We start from the raw sequence: 22,207 nt of genomic DNA on the forward strand, positions 1-22,207 counted from the left end.
CAAGAAGCTACTAAAAATTGGAAATGCCAGACAAGTGAAGATAGACGCCAAATATATGACAAAACCCAACTTATGAAATTTCAGGAACATGTATTAAGCGAGGTATTTAGGGATTATACAATAACCGCATATGTATCACTCCTATAGGGACCATGAAGGCAAGATTAATTACAGCATGCACAGAACCATTTAAAGAATCATTCTTCCCACACTCCACATGAGCACTGAATGGGGAAAAACCATAATGTGTGGTACAACAATGTACTTTGTCGGACAAACCCACAGTGGTTTATACAGTGTGCATGGAGACATGGAATCAGTTGACAGTAGTGGTAATGGTTCATATTGATTCCCATTTCTCTGTTTCAGTAGGTGATCTTATGCCTCTAATTATTTTTTCATTGCTATCTTAACTTGCATTCTTCAATTCAGTTTATTAACCCTTCTTATCTCTTTGTATTAGGGCAAATGTACAGTTAACTTTTAAGGAATTTGTATTTTCAATTTATCAACTGGAGTTTTGTTTCATATGCAGCAGAAATGTTACAAATTATTTGTTTCAGTTTTGCTGTTTCACAGGTGCCCTGAAAAAAATAAAAGATTGCGAAAGTGTCTTAATGACAACCGATGGCCTCATATTGACAAGACAGCTGGTTGCCTTGCAGAGGGCAGGGCTTGACGGTCTGAACATCTGCTTAGACACCCTGCAGTCCCAATGCTACAACCAGATCACGAGGAGGAAAGGCTGGGAGCGTGCCATGGCTGGCATAGATCTAGCCTTGCAACTTGAATACGACCCTGTGAAGGTATTACTAGTGCAGCTGTCATCGCATGCAGACTTTCATAAGCAAGAGATATAAATCTGTTGTTAAGAATATCAATACAAGAATCACCATTTTAAAGCAGTACGCCCTCACCCTCGACTCCATCCCCGCTCCCACCCTCACCCCTGTCTCCACACTGCAGCTGAAAGTGAAGGAAGGTATATTAAGACAGAAGAAGTAAATTTTAGCTGAAGATGCTAACAGTTTCGTAGTTTATACAACATAAAAAAGTATGCCTTGCAAGTTTACCTATTAAATATCTTATATTTTCCTCCCAAGAGAGTCTTATGAGACTCAAGATCTTTACAGTTTCTCTTTTTTTCTTTTGTGTCTTTAGTTTAAAATAAGTTTCCTCTATTGTGGTGTTGTTTTGAAAAAAATACTCAATTGTTTGGAAAAATTATTCTTAATTCTGTAGTCACACTTTTGTTGTGTCTAAGTACTACTGGTTTCAGTAGCGAGTACCAGCATCAGTTCATCTTATTATCAAAAATTTCTTTGCAAAATAAAAGCTGACCACTGTGGCCGAGCGGTTCTAGGCACTTCAGTCCGGAACCATGCTGCTGCTACGGTCGCAGGTTCGAATCCTGCCTCAGGCAGGGATGTCCTTAGGTTAGTTAGGTTTAAGTACTTCTAAGTCTGGGGGACTGATGACCTCAGATGTTAAGTCCCATAGTGCTTAGAGCCATTTGAACCATTTTGCAAAATAAAAAGCTTCTGTACAACTGCAAACTAGACATACCATTTTCAGGGTGCAGTTCACATCTATTGAAAGCACAACAGTGACCTTTACTTTTAGTAGATAAGACACCTACTGGGGTAAGTGACTTGATGAATGCACACAAGAAGTTGTCATTTATTCCATATGTAGCTGCCATGCAGAATCATATTTTGTATTAGTTTGTCCTTACTCTTCCAAAAGGTTAAACCTTGTCTCTGCAGCCACAGCTTCCTCTCTTCAGCAGTTGTTTTCATCTCCATGTGTGAAGAAAATCCCATTCATTGATCATATTGTTTAAGTAGGATGTTCTCAGTCATCCCCTTGTTTTCTTACCTATGATCTTGCCTTCAGAAATGTTTTTTAAAAGATTATCATCTCCAGTTAAGTGTCCAGTGTATTTTGCTTTGCTCTGGCCTATAACTTTCAGTGGTTCCTTCTTCTCTCCTATTTCCTTTAATTTTTCTGTCAATGCAGCTAGTTCTTGTACTTCTCCTCCAGAACCACATTTCAGCAGGTTTGAGGTGAGCTTCCTTTGGCTTTTCTAATGTACAGATTTTGCATCTGTGTGTCAGAACACTCCACACAAAGGTCTTTACAAATATTTTCTTAATGTGGGAGCTGATATGTTTATTCAGTTGCAGCTTCTTCTTATTTTGGAAGGAACTCTTCACCTGTGCTATTCTTTTCTTGAATGCCTTGAAATATTGATTGTTTTCTTGCAAAATGCTACTGAGATAGTGAATTTCAGTTCCTTTCTTGAGTTGCTCATTGCCTGTTCTTGCGTCAGTCCTGCCTCCACCTCCTTTCTTGTCTGTAGCCATAAATTTTGTCTTCTTTGTATTCATTTTTAGCTTTAGTTTTACCATTTCTTGATTTAAGGCCTGAAACATTTTATTTAGTTCCTACTCTGATTTACTATTGTGATGTCGTCAGTCTGCAGTGTATATGCATGCAATTAAGTCTCCATATCGACATCATGCTCCAAAAACCACCTAACTGTGTGTGACAGGGGGTACGTCTCATGCCACCAACTGACCCCCTCTGCCTTGTTCCACTTGTGAACAGTGTTTGGGAAGAATGACTGTCAGTACGCTTCTGTATTATCTCTAACTTCTCAAATTTTCTTCTCGTGATCATTTCGTGAATTGTATATGAGAGAAACTATTATGTTGTCAGACTCTTCTCGGAAACTACTCTCTCGAAACATGGGTAGTAAATCTTTCCGTGATGCACAACTGCTCTCTTATGGCATCTACCACTGGAGTTGCTGAGCATCTCTGTAATGATCTCACAGTGACTAAATGATTCTGTGACAAAACACTCCACACTTCATTGGATCTTCTTTCTCTCTTCTGTCAGTCGTACAGGGTAAGGACACAGGGGTAATTTACATTCACTTAAGATTCTTCCTGTGGATGTTAGTCTGGCATCTGCTTTTCTATTGCTGTTTTGTGTGATCATTCCGCTTTAAGGTTGCTCTGAATAGTTACTTCTAGATATTTTGTGGTAGATTCTGTTTCCAGCAATTTGTCATTAATAGTGTAGTTGTACAGTATTGGATTTCTTTTCCTGTGTGTGTGTGTGTGTGTGTGTGTGTGTGTGTGTGTGTGTGTGTGATATGTTACATTTATTTATGTGCAGGGTCAACTGCCAGAGCCTGCATCATTCACCAATCCTTTGCAGGTCATTGTGCAAATTGATACTGTCTTCTGTTGTTGACACTTTCTTATGGACAAGTGTAATACCTGTGAACAATATTAAGGAGCCTCTGACACTTTCTACTGGATCATTTATATACATTGTAAATGTAATGGCCCTATCACATTTCCTTGGAGTATTCCAGAAATTACCTTTTGATTCTTGTCATCTTTTCTTTGTTGTTGTTATTACTTCCTTGATGAACATATTAAGGAAGTAAGGTGATAGAAGGCACCCGTCTCTCACTGCCCTTCTGGTTTTCCTTTTTTCATATCCGGTTCAGTACTCTGACTTTTGTATATACTCAAAATTAATCATCTGTCCTTCCAGTTTGGACATTACTTTAAGGAATGATGATATAATGGTAATCTGTTTATTAAACAATATTTTAATGATACACTATGCTTTCTGATCATATAGTGGCTTGATGATGGAATTTGATACTGAAATTAGTAATCATTAGACAAAATAAAAGTGAAGCTATAATAAAAGAAAGTAATATTTTGGATCATGTCAGTCGTTGTTCCAAACAACTGCACGTCAGGAATAGGTTCAAATGGCTCTGAGCACTATGCAACTTAACTTCTGAGGTCATCAGTCGCCTAGAACTTAGAACTAATTAAACCTAACTAACCTAAGGACATCACACACATCCATGCCCGAGGCAGGATTCGAACCTGCGAACGTAGCGGTCACTCGGTTCCAGACTGTAGCGCCTAGAACCGCATGGCCACTCCGGCTGCCTAGGAATAGGTACTAAATTATTTGTCCGCTGATGACCTCACAGCTTAGAACACTAAAAAACAAATGTTAATTGTTTGTTATGTGCCCTGGTAGAGTGTACAACTGTTTACAGCTCACGATTGGTTGTTGGAGCTTGGGCGTTACTCACATAGTGTATTTGGTGCACAGTGCAGAAAAAGGCAGTGTCCAGAAAAAAAAACAAGTGTAAAGGCAAAAGTTTCATGACAGGATGTTGTGTCACCATACTTGGAAGACAATTATAGCCAAAGACAGAAATTTAAAAGAAACTGGCTCATTTGAGCTGTGGAGACCTAGTCGAGGATTCTCAGTAGATAATTGTTAGCACAGTAGAATTTATAAAGAGACAATGTCAGTTCATGTGAGGGAAGGTTGATTGGTAAGTACCTATCAGCTTTCTCATAAAACTCACAATTTGAAGAATACACATCAAGGAAAAGGTAGAAGTCCAACAGTGTCAAATCTAGACAATAATATCGATCATCCAACAGTTTTGCAAAATCCCCAGTTGTACTTACTTTACTTACTTACTTACTAACTTACTCAGATTTGCTGTGTACCATACAAGGAACTGGTTTCACAGAGTTCACTCGATCAGCTGCCAAGTTCTCACCTTCCTCCAAGTTTGTGTCCATGCATTGAAGATTCATTGCAAAAGTTCCAGGTGTTAAAAGGTCTTCCTGTACATCTGTATCTGTCCATTGATTTCCACAACAGTGTTGATTTTGGGATTCTTCCACCTTACATGTATAGAACATAACCTGCAATCTTCAGTCTTCTTTCAACAATAATTTTGTGCAGGCTGTGTAGACCTCGTATTCTCAGCACTACATCGTTTGTAACTTGGTCGGGTTAACATCTTCAGAATTCATCTCTAGCATTGTTGGTGAAAAATATGGAGACTGTGTGCTGATTTTACTGACATTTTCCAAGTCTCACAAATATAAACAATAAAGGAGTACAGGCAAAGCTTTGTTGACATATTACAGACCTAATTGCCATATGGACTGATTTTCCAGTTCTGCTGGTGATTTCTGCATCTGTGACCTCATTATTACATATAAAGCTACCGAGATATGGCAATCTGTCAACATCTTGTAGTATCTTCTATTGCACTGTAATCGGGGAAGAGACGAGTAATTTCCACTTACTTTGCACATTCTGTTTGCCTTATCTCTATTAATTTTCAGCCGTACACAATAGGGCATTTAATGAGAAAGCAGATAAAAATTAACTTGATGCCTTCCAAGGTGACGGTCTCTACTAAGTATCTACTCCTTCAAGTCTGACTATGTAAGTGTAGACCAGAGATGGTTTAAATTCAGAGAAATAGTATCGACATCAATTAAGAGATATATACCAAATAAATTGAATGGATACCAAATAAATTAAAAGGGTGGTGCACAAAATATGTCAAAACTCAGCTGCAGAAGCAATGAAAAAAAGCATGTCAAAATTTAAAAGAATGCAAAATCTCCAAGATTAGCGATGTTTTACTGAAGCTCGAAACTTAGGGTGGATTTCAGTGGAAGATGTGTTTAATAATTCCCATAGTGAAACTTCGTTTTGAAATCTGGAAGAAAATCCAAAGAGGTTCTGGTTGAATGTATAGTACACCAATGGCAAGACTTAACCAATACCTTCACTGCGCAATAGCTGTGGTAATGTTACTGATGACAGTGCTACTAAAGTAGAGTTACTAAACACGGATTTCTGAAATTTCTTCACCAAAGACAACAAAGTAAATATTGCAGTATTCAAATCAAGAACAACTGCAACTGTGAGTAACTTAGTAGTAGCTCTCCTCAGTGTCATAAACCATTTATGTTTCTTTCAGAGAATGTTGATACAATAGCTCCATTAGAAATCATATATAGCCGCTCATTTGATAAAGATCCATACCTAGAGACTGAAAAGTTGCTCAGGTCACACCAATGCTCAAGAAAGAAAAGAGGAGTAATCTACTAAATAACAGACTCATATCACTAATGTTGATTTGCATTAGGATTTTGGAACATATATTGTGTTTGAATATTTTGAATTATCTCAAAGGTAATGATTCATTGATAAATAGCTAAGATAGATTCAGAAATATCGACCTTTTAAAACACAGCTAGCTCTTTAGTCACACAAAGTAATAAGTGCTGTCGACTGGGGATCTCAAATTGATTCCATATTTGTAGATTTCCAGAAGACTTTTTGAAACAGTTCCTCACAAGCATTTTCTAATCATATTGTGTGCCTATGGAGTATTGTCTGAGTTGTACAACTGGATGTGTGGTTTCCTGTCAGAAAGGTCACAGTTCATAGCAATTGATGGAAAATCGTCATGTAAAACAGAAGTGATATCTGACATTCCTCAAGGAAGTGTTATAGACCACCTGCTGTTGCCGATCTACATTAACAATTTAAGAGAGAATCTGAGCAGTCCTCTTAGATGATGCTATCATTTACAGTCTCGCAAATCATTTACTGTCTTGTAAAGTGATCAGATGATCAAAATGAACTGCAAAATGATTTAGGCTACCTATCCATATGATGCAAAAAGTGGTAACTGACCTTAAATAATAAAAATTTTTATGTCATCTGCACGAGTAGTAAAAGGCATCTACTAAATTTTGTTTACATGATAATTCACACAGATCTAAAGGCTGTGAAGTCTACTGAATACTTAGGAATTACATTTACAAATAACTTAAATTGGAATGCTCACATAGATAATGCGGTGGCAAAGCAAACAAAAGACTGTGATTTAATAGTAAAACATTTAGAAGATTAGGATTACTAAAGAGACTATCTACAACTATACTTGTCTGTCCTCTTTTGGAGTATTCTGCATGGTGTGGGATCCTTACCAGATTGGACTGACAGAGGACATCATTTAAAAGTTCAAAGAAAGGCAGCTCATTTTGTATTATTGGGAAACAGGAAAGTGCATGCCACAGATATCACATGTGAATTGGGGTGGCAGTCATTAAAGCAAAAGCATTTTGCTGGAGCAGGTTCTTAAAATTTCAATCATCAACTTTCTCCTCCGAATGTGAAAATATTTTGTTAGAGCCCTCTTACATAGGGAGAAATGATCATTGTAATGAAATAAGAGAAATCAGAGCTTGTACGGAAATATTGAAGTGTTTGTTTTTCCTCAAATGCTGTAGGGGAGTGGAATGGTAGATAAATAGGTTGAGGGTGGTTCTCTGAACCCTCTGCCAGCATTCAATTGTGAATTACAGACTAGTCATGCAGATATAGATAATGTAGATAGGCTTTCAATATTGTGCACCTATTCTCTAATTTTATACATTGCTCAAATACTTTCGTGGCGCTTTGGAGTGACCCCTTTAAAATAAAAATTTACCAGTCTTCTTAATATGTATTTTGGTAATGAGGTTGATAAGAAGTTACAACAATACTTTCTTATTACTCCCCAGTTTTGGGTTTTATTAATGAACAAAATCGCCACAGTGTTCCACAACAATTACGGGTTGAAGTTTCCTGCTGATGGAACCAATATGATTTTCTGTGTTTCTGAGCATACAGGTTGTGTGCGCTGTTTGGAGTCTGGTGTATGCTGAATCAAATGTTTTTATTGTTGTGATCTTCCATCTGAAGATTGGTTTCATGGAGTTGCCCATGCTAGCCTATCCTGTGTGACCCTCTTCACCTCTGCGTAACTACTACAGCGTACAATAACTTGAACTTGCTTACTGCAGTCAGTTTTTGGTCTCCTACAGTTGTTACCCCCATTATATTCACAGATGACCACATATTGTGGAAATTGCATATTGTAATGTAGGATGCAATAATAACGTACGGAAAGTTTCTGTTGAAAATTACGAATTATTTAGGAATAAAGCAGATGGCTCACCAAAAGGCAGAAGCACTGTCTCATTGATAGGCACACGAACAAAAGGTTTGTAGAATGAGATTTTCACTGTGCAGTGGAGTGTGCACTGATATGAAACTTCGTGGCAGATTAAAAGTGTGTGCCGGACTAAGAGTCAAACTTGGGACCTTTGCCTTTTGTGGGCAAGTGCTCTACCATCTGAGCTATCCATGCATGACTCACGACCCGTACTCACAGCTTTACTTCCACCAGTACCTCGTCTTCTACCTTCCAAGCTAAAAGGTACGTTGCTTGGCGAGCTTCCACAATGCACTTTCTTTTTCTAGCTGTAGGGAAAACATGCGCGCGCGTGCACACACACACACACACACACACACACACACACACACACACACACTCTCACTCACATGCACATGCATGTCTCCTTATGTTGTGGTCGCTCAACTGCCAGCTCTTTACTGGCCCATGGTGAGTGTTCTGGAGTGAGGTAGGGCTTTAGAGTGGGGTAGGATGGGGTGGGTTGAGGCAATGTGAGGGATGGAGAGAGATGGGAGGGGTTTGGAGGGCAGCATTTAGTGGCTCGTGGGAGAGTGGGGAGCCATCTGTGGGTTAGCTAGGGGTGCAGGTAGAGGGGTCAGGCGACAGACAGCTGGGCACTCATAGACTAGGGTGTGACATGAGATAACAACACACAACTAGCTGATTGGGAAGGGGGGAGAGGGGGGGGGGGAGGGGGGGCAGGGGCGTGTGTGTGTGTGGGGGGGGAGGGGGCAGGGGGGCTGGTAGTTAACTTGGATTTAGGCCAGGAAGCAAAGGATGTGCTGTAAGTATGGCTACGAAAGTTGAGTATTCTTAAATAAGATCAGCTGGTGGCAATGTATTGGAAAGTAACTGGCACACAAAGTGCAATTTTGGCTCCTTTTTCTTTGTGAATTTTAAATAGTCTGCAGAGCAAATTGAATTAGGAGGATCAGGCATTTGTGTGGGTCTAGGAAAGTAAATTGTAGAGCCAGATAAAAGGCGCGCAAGACAGGAGGGGTACTACTGCTCATCACTGCTGTATCGTGCTACTAGTACATGTCAGTGTGAGTGCACCGAGAGTGGTGTTGCCGTACATGCGTCTTTAAATTGGTCACCCACTGATCATTGCAGGCTGGCTGCTGGATTCTGTCTCTGGGAGCCAAGCGTGTGGCGCGGTCGCTGCCATGCCATCTGCTGGTGACTCGCACATATATTAGTGTGGAACAGTGCTGACTGATTCTCTGTGTGATTCTAGTTTGTAATGTGCACATCAGTGTTCTGTGTCTTGTTGAGTCCTTAGAGGCATATTGTTCGGAGGTTATTATTAAAGCCATATTTGTGCGACTTGGATCACACTTCAGTATTACTTGGTTATTACATCACCACAAACATATGGACCGGGAATGTACATGCTTTGACAGTTTGCTACGTCTCTCTCTTCTAGGACTGACATGGTAGCTGCCTTGCATTTCTTAATGACTCTGACCTTGTCAACCACAAACCGAATCTTAGTACAGTCATGATTTCCCTGAAGAGATTACATGACAGCAGAGACTTGTAAAATTGTGTTACCCATTTCTCTAGCCAGTGAAGATTCATTCTGTACCTTCAGATACAGTGTCATGTAGGAGTAGAACAGCAAGAAATACGTAGCTCCTCTAACCGTAATGACAGTTTATCACCTCCCAACACTACATGTGCCAATGTTTCAGTGCATTTTTGAATATGTTTGTTAACAGATTCATCAACACAACAAAAATTTACGATCTCAGTAGCATCTTATTTCTTAACTCATACTTTACTATTCATCAGAATCTTCATCGCTGCTCTTTGATTCGTCAGAGCTCCCTGCCGTACTTTGTTTTATTTCATAGTCAGAATTAGGTGAAATACCACCTACCGTATTTACTCAAATCTAAGCTGCACTCAAACCTGAAAAATGAGACTCGAAATAAAGGAAGGAAAAAAAAAATTCCCGAATCTAAGCCGCACCTGAAATTTGAGACTCGAAGTTCAAGGGGAGAGAAAAGTTTTAGGCTGCACCTCCAAATCGAAACAAAGTCGGTCCATTGTAATATGAGACACAATTTAGGTCGAATGAATGACGATACAGCTACAGTAGTTTGGTTCGAGTCGTAAGCTTAGCACTTAAGCTTTACCAGGTAGCCTTTGCTATGCGTCAGGCCCTCCGTCCGTATTTATACTGGTACCCTTCCTTTTTCACGTGCTTCGTCTGGTTTGAATCAATTGCTTATTTTGCTTTGATCTGATAAGTGCCGTTTTCCTTGTTATAGGCGTTTATGTCACTCTAAGCTGAAAATACATTACTGTACTGTGTCATGCATTGTTTGTCGCATTCTGATAGTGCGTGTTTGCGGCCTGTCGTCACTCGCGGCATGGCTTGCTTTTATGCACGCTACCACCGCCTACAATTAAAAAAAAAAAAAAAAAAAAGAGAGAGAAATCATCTCATTAGCGAAACAATGGCAAGAGACTATTTGTTGTTACTTACACTGCTGCTTTCTTTGATAATGATCAACAAGAACCAAATAATAGACTGCGTATGATAGAACATGTTCTGAACGAGAGTTAGGCGAAAATTTATCTCCGTTTGAAAATCTTTGCGGCCGCTTCTTTAGTACATCAAATTCTGCACAGAAATTAGAGTCATCTTAGATTTAAAAATCTAGTCAGTTGCTGTGCTTCAGTTCTGACTGTATCACTATTAGGCATAAGAATAATACGAATATAAACATGACACGATACGTATATTCTTCCACATTTGCTGTTGTCTCACTCTAGTTTCGTAGTTTATTAGGCAGACAGGATTTAAATAAGATAGCAGCAAACACGAAAGAATACGTGGCAACATGTTTATATTCGTATTACTCTTATGATGAAGAGAATACTGCATGTGATTCACATTTCATCAGGTTCCTATAAGCAACCATCTCTTCTCACAGGTAGGAAAAAATTCAGAACGTAGAGTTGGCCATATTGACAAACATCTGAAACAGTCTTGCCAGTCGGATTTTTGTAATACATTGAAGTTCTGCTACATTCGAAGATGAACAATGCGGAATTTATATTTACTTCGTTGGATAATGTGTGAAAATCGTCTTTCACCTTTTTTTTTAATTTATTTACTGACGCAGAGGTTTTGGCGCAAGTATTTATCTTTGTGCCTATGAAGCATGCCTGTGTTGCGCTACATATATTCGACGGCAAAAGTTAGTTGTGGCAGCACCTACCGACATTTTTCAGAACTTCCACTTGCTTTGCACTCGATTCTAAGCCGCAGGCGGTTTTTTGGATTACAAAAACCAGAAAAAATGGGGCTTACATTTGAGTAAATACGGTACATCCTCTCCTTTGGATTCAACTTCTTAAGTATTATCTTTCAAGTCAACACCTGCTAATCTGTGAGACCGAAATGATGAGCCATACTACTCTATTTCACTGTGCCTGTTTGTTTCATTTGTATAACATTTTATTCCATCATAGATGCTGCACTTACAGTTTCATATATGCATTGCAGCAGCAGACACAATAAAAGTAGCAATCAGCAGTGCTTAGTTTGTGAATGGGTAAAAAATATGCCGTTGTCCCAGTTCCACATATCCCCAAAATTTGATTCTGCCAAATTCTGTACTCTCTGAAATCGAATGTTTAATCCAAAGATGAAAGTGAACAAGTTTGATGCAGTATTGCTAATATTGTTTATTACTCATCTTGCTGGATGAAGTGCATACTGTGTCCTTTCTGAAAGGTTTGCAGAAGTAATGCACATACCAGTTTTCTAAAAACTTACATTGAGATTGTGCTCTCCTTCCTCTTGTACAAATTAGTAGAGCCCTTCGGATTACTCCACAATATGCCTCTTGGCAAGGTGGTAACGACAGTATTATGAAAAGGATAGATTGGCACTCACTGTATAGTGTAGATGTTGTGTTGCAGGCAGGGGAAAAAAAAAAAAAAAATACACCACCCATTAAACACGTAAGCTTTTGGTGCAAACCTCCCCCCCCCCTTCCCACACACACACACACACACACACACACACACACACACACACACATGCGCGCAAATGCAGATCACACATACATGACCACGGTCTCTGGCTGCTAGGGCCAGACTGGGAGCAACTGCGCATCATGGGAGAAACAACAGTCATATGTGTGTGTGTGTGTGTGTGTGTGTGTGTGTGTGTTTTGTCCACTTACGAAGAAGACTTTCTGATCGAATGCTTACGTGTTTAGTAGTCTTTTTGTTGTGCTTGTCTGTGACCTAACATTTCCTGTGTGCAGTGAATAGCAATGGATCTTTTTTATAATATGGTCATTATTCCAGCCTAGATTTTCTATTGTTTGTTTCCTTTTAAGACCTTATAGAGACAGTTACTGACAATTTCTTTTTTCTTATTGGAGAAAAGTAAAACCATATGGGGGCAGACGTAGATTGTGAATGAATATGGAATAGAGTATTTTTATTCTCCCTGTATGCAGTGTCAATAACGTCACCTCACACACTTCATTTCTGGCAGCACCTCCTCCTCAACACATGACTGTCCCCCACCACCTCACCATAGTCTTCAAGTTACATCCTATAGCACTTCTGGGTGGACAAATAGATGAAGGATGTAGTTTAAAACAGTATAACTAAACTTAAAAGCCGAACTGCCCTTTTATAGAGCCTGCCATCATTATTTAAACATACTAAACAACATCAAAACAGTCAAAAGAAATTGTTTTTCAAAAGAGCAGAAAATTGTAATGAAATTCATGAAAGGATTGTTTTAAATTGTTATATCTTAAATCTGTCAGCATTTCCCAAGATTTTCTGGCTTAATTAAGACTAGGTCATGCCACCACAGTGGTCAAACAGTGGACTTGCCTTCGAGAGGACAACGGACCCGAGTCCCACCGGGCCACCAAAATTTGGGTTTTCCTTGATTTCCCTAAATGATTTAAGACAAATTCTGGGATGGTTCCTTTGAAAAAGATGACATTCAGCTGAGGAAGCTACACAGTGCTGGTGGAAGCACGAGTATTTCAGAGCACACCATCCATTGCACATTGTTAAACATAGGGCTCTGCTGCAGACAACCCCTGTATGTTCCCATGTTGACAACACAGTTGAATTACAATTTCTGTGGCTCAGGAGCATTGAGATTGGGCAGTGAATCAATAGAAATGTGTCATCTGGTTGAATCATTCGAGTTTCGCATTACACCTGCGTGACGGTTTTGTGCACATACACTGTCAACAGAGTGAATTGGTGCTTGAAAGGTGCACTTTGCTACAGACTTAGGCCAGTGGGAGCAATATTATGCTATGGAGGACATTCACCTGGTCTTCTATGGGTCCTGTGGTAGTAACTGAAGGCTCCATAACAGCTTTGTTCTGTGTGAACATTATTGTGCACTGTCCGCACCCTGTCCCTAATGAAGGTGACATGTTTCAACAATATGACTTTCAGTGTCACGAGGCCAGAATCAAATTCACCCCTTCTGAATCTGATGGAATACATCTGCAATGCTATCAGATACCAGTTCTGCACCCAGAAACCACTGATCTGCAATTTATGGGAATTACATGACCTGTGCTTAGACATGCGGTGCTGCATAATGCTGGGAACATACCTCACATAATGCTGGGAACATACCTGAAATTTGTTGAACTTGTCCCACACAAAATCACTGCTGTATTGTGTTCCAACAGTGGACAAACACATTATCAAACATGAGGTCATAGTGTTTTGTCTCATCAGTTTATATATTCAATGCTTGAATGAAAGGTGTGCTCTTTTCCTTTTTTCTGCCATTGCGTGTATGTGTAAAGCAGGATGTTCTACCATTTGGGCTTGTTTATATGATGGCTGTCAGTATTACCACCTGCACAGATACTAAATGCTCCTTTTGTGAAGACCTTTTATCTTGAGAACACTTTTAACTTTGTTTCACAAATGGCAGCACAGTTTCAAGAAAGCTTCTTAATTTCATGTAATAGTTAAAATAATACCTTCAGCAAAAGATGTGTGCATTGGAGTGGGGAAAAAGATTGAAGATGTATGTAGTTTAATTTTCATAAATTGTTAAGAAGGTTAACAGCTTGGCATGCTAAGATAAATTCAGACATTCTCTAAAAAGAGAGAAAAAGATTAATTTAACAGAATCAGTGAGGTATACAAATATAACAACAGACTTGTAGAACCATTATTTTGTAGGTTAGATTAGATTAGATTCAGCTTTTGTTCCAAGACCCAAAACATGAGACGATTCTCATGGGTGAGTAACATGCCAGAAAGTATAACATAAAAAATATAAAACATTTGAATACCCTGATCATTTGTCAGGAGATTGTCAAACTAGGTGAATACAATACAAACTGGAACAGCTAATATTTTCAGAATTGATACGCTGTCAGACTGAAACATTGTTATGCACTATTAATAAATTTATCAAACAAAAAGTACATAATCTTGACTGTTATGGCAAAGTGCTCTCAGAACTGAAATCTAACAGACATTCTTATTTAAGCTGGCCTAACAGCCACTGTTAAGATATTCATCTATCGAGTAGGATGAGTTATCTATCAAAAAGTCTTTCAAACTCTGTTTAAACCAGGCTTTATCTGATACCAAGTTTTTAATGGTGTCTTTCTTCCACAGATAAATTGTGTTGTAATGCGAAGTTTTAATGAAGATGAAGTGTGCAGTTTTGTGGAGTTAACAAAAGAGAAAAATGTTGATGTAAGATTTATCGAGTACATGCCTTTCAGCGGCAACAAATGGAATGATGGGAAGATGGTCTCATTTTGTGAAATGCTCCAAATAATTAGAAAGCAGTGGCCTAATTTTGATCCTCTTCCCAATAGGCCCAATGATACCTCAAAGGTACGTGCAGTATTACGTATGAACGTACATTGAAAATAATTTAATGTTTATGACTTACTACCAATCACAAGAATACTTCACATCTGCTGGTGGTATGAGAGATAGACTGGTTTAGTTACATATTTCTCATCCCATTCAGTAAGTCTGTCCTGGCCTGGGTTTCTCTGCAGCTTTTCTGCAACTCTCCCCATTTCCTAAACCTTGACAATCCTTTTCTTTCTTCCCTTTTCCTTCCCCTTATTGTTTCTGCCAGAAGAAGAAGCCACTGGCTCCGAAAGCTTACACATTTCCATAACTTTAAGGGGAGTTAGAAGGGGAAAACATTCTTTTTCACTTTTTCGGGTTTTTATCTGATTATAAAATTTGCCATTTTCCAAATAAAATGATATGTATATTACTTATAAACTTGTGTGAGAAGTATTTCATTTTATTTTCTAAAATATAATATACACCAGTTGAAAATGTTAAAATTTTTACATGCATTACTTCAAGACCTAATAAAATCGGTAATTTTTTATATACAGGGTAGTCCATTGATCGTGACCGGGCCAAATATCTCACGAAATAAGTGTCAAACGAAAAAACTACAAAGAACGAAATTTGTCTAGCTCGAAGGGGGAAACCAGCTGGCGCAATGGTTGGCCTGCTATAAGGCGCTGCCATAGCTCAAACGGATATCAACTGTGTTTTTTAAAATAGGAACCCCATTTTTTATTACATATTCGTGTAATACATAAAGAAATATGAATGTTTTAGTTGGACCACTTTTTTCAGTTTGTGATAGATGGCACTGTAATAGTCACAAACATATGTCTCATAATTTTAGACGAACAGTTGGTAACAGGTAGGTTTTTTAAATTAAAATACAGAACCTAGGTACATTTGAACATTTTATTTCGGTTGTTCCAATGTGATACATGTACCTTTGTGAACTTATCATTTGTGAGAACGCATGCTGTTACGGCGTGATTACCTGTGAATACCACATTAATGCAATAAATGCTCAAAATGATGTCTGTCAACCTCAATGCCTTTGGCAATACGTGTAATGACATTCCTCTCAACAGTGAGTAGTTTGCCTTCCGTAATGTTCGTACATGCATTGATAATGTACTGACGCATGTTGTCAGGCATTGTTGGTGGATCACGATAGCAAATATCCTTCAACTTTCCCCACAGAAAGAAATCCGGGGACGTCAGATCCGGTGAACGTGCGGGCCATGGTATGGTGCTTTGACGACCAATCCACCTGTCATGAAATGTGCTATTCAATACTGCTTCAACCGCACGCAAACTATGTGCGGGACATCCATCATGTTGGAAGTACATCGCCATTCTGTCATGCAGTGAAACATCTTGTAGTAACATTGGTAGAACATTACGCAGGAAATCTGCATACATTGCACCATTTAGATTGCCATGGATAAAATGGGGGCCAATTAACCTTCCTCCCTTAATGCCACACCATACATTAACTTGCCAAGGTAGCTGCTGTTCCACTTGTCGCTGCCATCGTAGATTTTCCGTTGTCCAATAGTGCATATTATGGCGGTTTAGGTTACCGCTGTTGGTGAATGATGCTTCATCGCTAAATAGAACACATGCAAAAAATCTTTCATCGTCTCGTAATTTCTCTTGTGCCCAGTGGCAGAACTGTTCATGACATTCAAAGTCATTGGCATGCAATTCCTGGTGCATTGAAATATGGTACGGGTGCAATCAATGTTGATGTAGCATTCTCAACACCGACGTTTTTGAGATTCCCAATTCTCGCGCAATTTGTCTGCTACTGATGTGTGGATTAGCTGCCCCAGCAGCTGAAACACCTACTAGGGCATCATCATTTGTTGCAGGTCATGGTTGATGTTTCACATGTGACTGGACACTTCCTGTTTCCTTAAATAATGTAACTATCCGGCGAATGGTCCCGACACTTCAATGATGTTGTCCAGGATACCGAGCAGCATACATAGCACAAGCCCCTTGGGCATTTTGATCACAATAGCCATACATCAACACGATACCGACCTTTTCCGCAATTGGTAAACGGTCCATTTTAACACGGGTAATGTATCACGAAGCAAATACCGTCCGCACTGGCGGAAAGTTATGTGATACTACATACTTATATGTTTGTGACTATTACAGCAGCTGGCCGAAGTGGCCGAGCGGTGCTAGGCGCTAGTCTGGAAACGCACGACCGCTACGGTCGCAGGTTCGAATCCTGCCTTGGGCATGGATGTGTGTAATGTCCTTAGGTTAGTTGGGTTTAAGTAGTTTTAAGTTCTAGGGGACTGATGACCTCAGAAGTTAAGTCCCATAGTGCTCAGAGCCATTTGAACCATTTTTGACTATTACAGCTTCATCTATCCCAAAGTGAAAAAGGGGTCCAGCTAAAACATTCACATTTCTTTACGTACTACATGAATATGTAATAAAAAATGGGGGCTCCTATTTTTAAAAAATGCAGTTGATATGAGTTTGACCTATGGCAGTGCCATTTAGCAGGCCAACCATAGCGCCATCTGGTTTCTCCCTTCAAGCTAGACGAATTTCGTTCTTTGTAGTTTTTTCATTTCATGCTTATTTCGTGAGATATTTGGCCCGGTCACTATCAATGGACTACCCTGTAGAAAGCTGTGGATTGCTGTGTTATAAAGGTTAAATTATGTGTTTGCATTGGTAGCACTGTCAAAAATAGTATCGTATCTTTTCATAGTATAAACATGCTTTGTATATCAAAGTGCTAACGTTTTTCCGAGGAGAAGTGATGAATAGACTGGTAAATCTCTCAAAAAGTATGACTCCAAAATGAAGTGTTTTTAAGAAATGTGGGTTTCATGGTAATAAATTTTTGAATAAAGAGAAACATTGTGTTCAGCATGTGGTGTGTGAAGTTGCAGACAATGAAATACTGGCAAACTCATGAGTATCTAGCGAAACACCCATTAGTGCTTCGAAGATTAAAATAAAACATAGTGATAACACAGTTATCTCAAAACAAAACTCATGTAAACGGTAGGTTAGGTTATATTCTGATACATTTACACATCCTAACAGGGGTGTTATGTGAATGTGTGTGCTGTATGTATGTGGAGGGCCAGTTAGTTTACATGAAGACATTGAGGTATCAAATGGACTAGCCAGGAAACTTACCATTAATTCTGCCATTTGTAAATACACTCATTCATTTTGGAATTCTGATAAGTGTAAAGATAATTATTTTGACGTAAATGTTAGGTGGTTTTATGGATTGAGAGCTATTGGCAAAGGACACACTGCAGCAGAAACAATGTGTGTCGTGATGTATATGCCACGCCCACTTTGTAAAATGGACAAGTATGCAGGATTTATTGGAGCTGCTGTGAAATCCACTGCATGTGAGTCAATTAAGGGTGCTACAAATGAAGCTGCTGAAATAAACGATGGTATGATTGTCATATCAGTAGCTTTTGGGGCACTTGGTAGAAGCGCAGCTGCAGTTCTAAGAATTCTGTTGCTACAGTGACCAGTGTTGATACTGGAAAGCTAATAGATTTCCAGATTTTAACCAAACATTGTTATAAGTATAAATCAGGGAATGAAGAAGGGCATATCTGTGACAGAAATTATGAAGGACAACTAGTCGTACGGAGGCCTGTGCAGCTGTTGAAATTTATAATCGATCTGTAAACTAAAGGGGAGTGTGTTACACTAAGTTCTTAGGTTATGCAGACTCAAATGCATATAACAGTGTAGTAGCCACTCAGCCTTATGGTGAGAAGCTTATCACAGAACTGGAATGTGTTGCTCATGTCCAGAAGAGGATGGATACCAGATTGAGGAAGTTGAAACAAAGTTTGAGAGACAAGAAACTTTCAGGTGGTAAGACCATAAGAAGCAGGCTGACAGACAACATGATTGATGAACTACAACAGTATTATGAGATTGCCATTAGAAATAATACTGAGGATTTGTTGAAAATGAAGCAGGCAGTATGGGCTACCTTCTTCCAGAGACTGTCAGCTGATGATAAACCAGTACACCATCTTTGCCCTCCTAGATCTGGTTCATGGTGCAATTACCGCAATGCCCAGTACTCAAACAGGTCATACAGCCATAAACATTCTATCCCAGCAGCAGTTGTGGATATCATAAAACCTGTTTACAGAGACCTGGCAATCCTGAATTATTGAAGAAGTGTCTGCATTGTCAGACTCAAAATCCCAGTGAGTCGTTCAATAATCTTATTGTGTCAGTGTCGTTGTAACTGCCATCTGCGTCACGTCTGCTGTGCAGCGAGCTATGCTAATTGAAGTATTAACTCTATTTTTCTTACTTGTCACTTCCTTTTCCGTGTGTTTTTGCTTTTAGGAAGCTTTAATTGTCGGGTGCTAGTAATAGTGTTCCATAGATTTCGTGTTTGTTTTGAATACAGTCAGAGAGAGTCCGTTTAGTCAGCCATAGTGCCAGTAGTGCTAGTGTTTGTTTTCAATACAGTCCAGAGACAGGTAGTGCTATTTTCATTGTTTTCTACAGGAAGTGTCTAGTAACCACAGTTTAGTCAACTATCAGCCGCCTTTAGTGAATTAGCAGTCTAGTTATAAGTTGATTAACTCTCTACAGTAAATTGATTTCTTATGATGGATAGGATGTGTGACTGCTGTGTACGGACACAGGAGGAGCTGGCCACTGTTCGCAAACAGCTGAATGTGTTGAAGCCGCGGTTAGCCATCTTCAGGCTGCTGCCTCAGAGTGTAGCGGCAGTGGGGAGTCTTGTGCGTTGCATGGTACACACCAGGTGTTACATTACATGCTTCACCCACTGACCCTGCTGTCAAGACATCTTTGCGGCTACCGGGCACGGTTGGGCCACCCTCTTCCCAAGGGGAGTGGCGGGTTCATCGGCATTCGCGGCGCATGAGGCGGAGGGTCAGTGTGGAGGCTGGCCGTGTGGCATCGCCCGTTCTGCTTGTGAGTGGACATGTGGCCACTCCTTCAGCAAGGTCCAAGGAGGCACATGGGGGGAGGGGTATATTAGTTATTGGGAGCTCCAACGTTAGGCGGGTGATGGAGCCCCTTAGGGAAATAGCGGAAAGGTCGGGGAAGAAGGTCAGTGTTCACTCTGTCTGCTTGCCGGGGGTCTCATCCGAGATGTGGAGGAGGCCGTGCTGGCAGTGATAGAGAGCACTGGGTGCACCCGACTGCAAATTGTTGCTCATGTCGGCACCAATGACTCCTGCCGTCTGGGTTCAGAGGTCATCCTCAGTTCGTACAGGCAGTTAGCGGAGTTGGTGTAGGCGGAAAGCCTCGCGGGGTGGAATCTGAGCTAGCTACTTGTTGTATCGTTCCCAGAACCGATAGTGGTCCTCTGGTTTGGAGCCGAGTGGAAGGCTTAAACCAGGGGCTCAGACGATTCTGCGGAGATCTGGGGTGCAAATTTCTTGACCTCCGCTATCGGGTGCAGAAATGTAGGGTCCCCCTGAATAGGTCACGCGTGCACTACATGCAGGAAGCGGCTACAAGGGTAGCGGAGTATGTGTGGAGTGCACATGTGGGTTTTTTAAGTTAGAGAACTCCCTCCCTAGGCCCGACGAGACACCTCCTGAGATGCGGCAAGGTAGGAGTAGACAAAATGCAGCAGGGAATAACAATATTAATGTGCTAATAGTAAACTGCAGGAGCGTCTATAGAAAGGTCCCAGAACTGCTCTCATTAATAAACGGTCACAATGCCCACATAGTACTAGGGACAGAAAGTAGGCTGAAACCAGATGTAAACAGTAATGAAATTCTAAACTCAGATTGGAATGTATACCACAGAGACAGGCTGGACAGTGAAGGGGGAGGCATGTTTAATGCGATAAGAAGTGCAATAGTATCGAAGGAAATTGATGGAGATCCGAAATGTGAAATAATTTGGGTGAAGGTCATGGTTAAAGCAGGCTCAGACATGGTAATTGGATGTCTCTATAGGCCCCCTGTCTCAGCAGCTGTTGTGGCTGAGCACCTGAAGGATAATTTGGAAAATATTTCGAGTAGATTTGCCCACCATGTTATAGTTCTGGGTGGAGATTTTAATTTGCCGGATATAGACTGGGAGACTCAAACTTTCATAATGGGTGGCAGGGACAAAGAATCCAGTGAAATTTTTTAAGAGCTTTATCTGATAACTACCTTGAGCAGTTAAACAGAGAACTGACTCGTGGCGATAACATATTAGACCTTCTAGTGACAAACAGACCCGAACTATTTGAAACAATTAACGCAGAACAGGGAATCAGCGATCATAAAGCGGTTACTGCAGCGATGATTTCAGCCGTAAATAGAAATATTAAAAAAAGGTACGAAGATTTTTCTGGTTAGCAAAAGTGACAAAAATCAGATATCAGAGTACCTAATGCCTCAACACAAAAGTTTTGTTTTAAGTACAGATAGTGTTGAGGATCAGTGGACAAAGTTCAAAACCATCGTACAATATGCGTTAGATGAGTATGTGCCAAGCAAGATCGTAAGAGATGGAAAAGAGCCAGCTTGGTACAACAACCGAGTTAGAAAACTGCTGCGGAAGCAAAGGGAACTTCACAGCAAACATAAACGTAGCCAACACCTTGCAGACAAACAAAAATTACGTGAAGTGAAATGTAATGTGAGGAGGGCCATGCGAGAGGCGTTAAATGAATTCGAAAGTAAAGTTCTATGTACTGACTTGGCAGAAAATCCTAAGAAATTTTGCTCTTATGTCAAAGCGGTAGGTGGATCAAAACAAAATGTCCAGACACTCTGTGACCAAAAAGGTACTGAAACAGAGGATGATGGACTGAAGGCTGAAATACTAAATGTCTTTTTCCAAAGCTGTTTCACAGAGGAAGATTGCACTGTAGTTCCTTCTCTAGATTGTCGCACAGATGACAAAATGGTAGATATTGAAATAGATGACAGAGGGATAGAGAAACAATTAAAATCACTCAAAAGAGGGAAGGCCACTGACCTGATGGGATACCAGTTCAATTTTACACAGAGTATGCGAAGGAACTTACACCCCTTCTTGCAGCAGTGTACCGTAGGTCTCTACAAGAGCGTAGCATTCCAAAGAATTGGAAAAGGGCGCAGGTCATCCCCGTTTTCAAGAAGGGACGTCGAACAGATGTGCAGAACTATAGACCTATATCTCTAATGTCGATCAGTTGTAGAATTTCAGAACATGTATTATGTTCGAGTATTATGATTTTTCTGTAAACTAGAAATCTACTCTGTAGGAATCAGCATGGGTTTCGAAAAAGACGATCGTGTGAAACCCAGCTCGCACTATTCGTCCACGAGACTCAGAGGGCCATAGACACGGGTTCCCAGGTAGATGCTGTGTTTCTTGACTTCCGCAAGGTGTTCGATACAGTTCCCCGCAATCATTTAATGAACAAAGTAAGAGCATATGGGCTATCAGACCAATTATGTGATTGGA

General features: G+C 40.1%; 1 protein-coding gene across 1 annotated transcript in view; it reads left to right on the forward strand.

The window, feature by feature from the left end:
* LOC124554885 (molybdenum cofactor biosynthesis protein 1-like) overlaps positions 1-22,207 on the forward strand; it is a 67,147-nt gene that overhangs the window by 5,147 nt on the left and 39,793 nt on the right. Inside the window, exons 4-5 of the mRNA XM_047128559.1 lie at positions 580-806; positions 14,543-14,767. Coding sequence (XP_046984515.1) covers positions 580-806; positions 14,543-14,767 — 452 coding nt within the window. The remainder of the gene's footprint in view (positions 1-579; positions 807-14,542; positions 14,768-22,207) is intronic.

The sequence above is a fragment of the Schistocerca americana genome, chromosome X (assembly GCF_021461395.2).
Source record: "Schistocerca americana isolate TAMUIC-IGC-003095 chromosome X, iqSchAmer2.1, whole genome shotgun sequence".
NCBI classification, from domain to species: domain Eukaryota; kingdom Metazoa; phylum Arthropoda; class Insecta; order Orthoptera; family Acrididae; genus Schistocerca; species Schistocerca americana.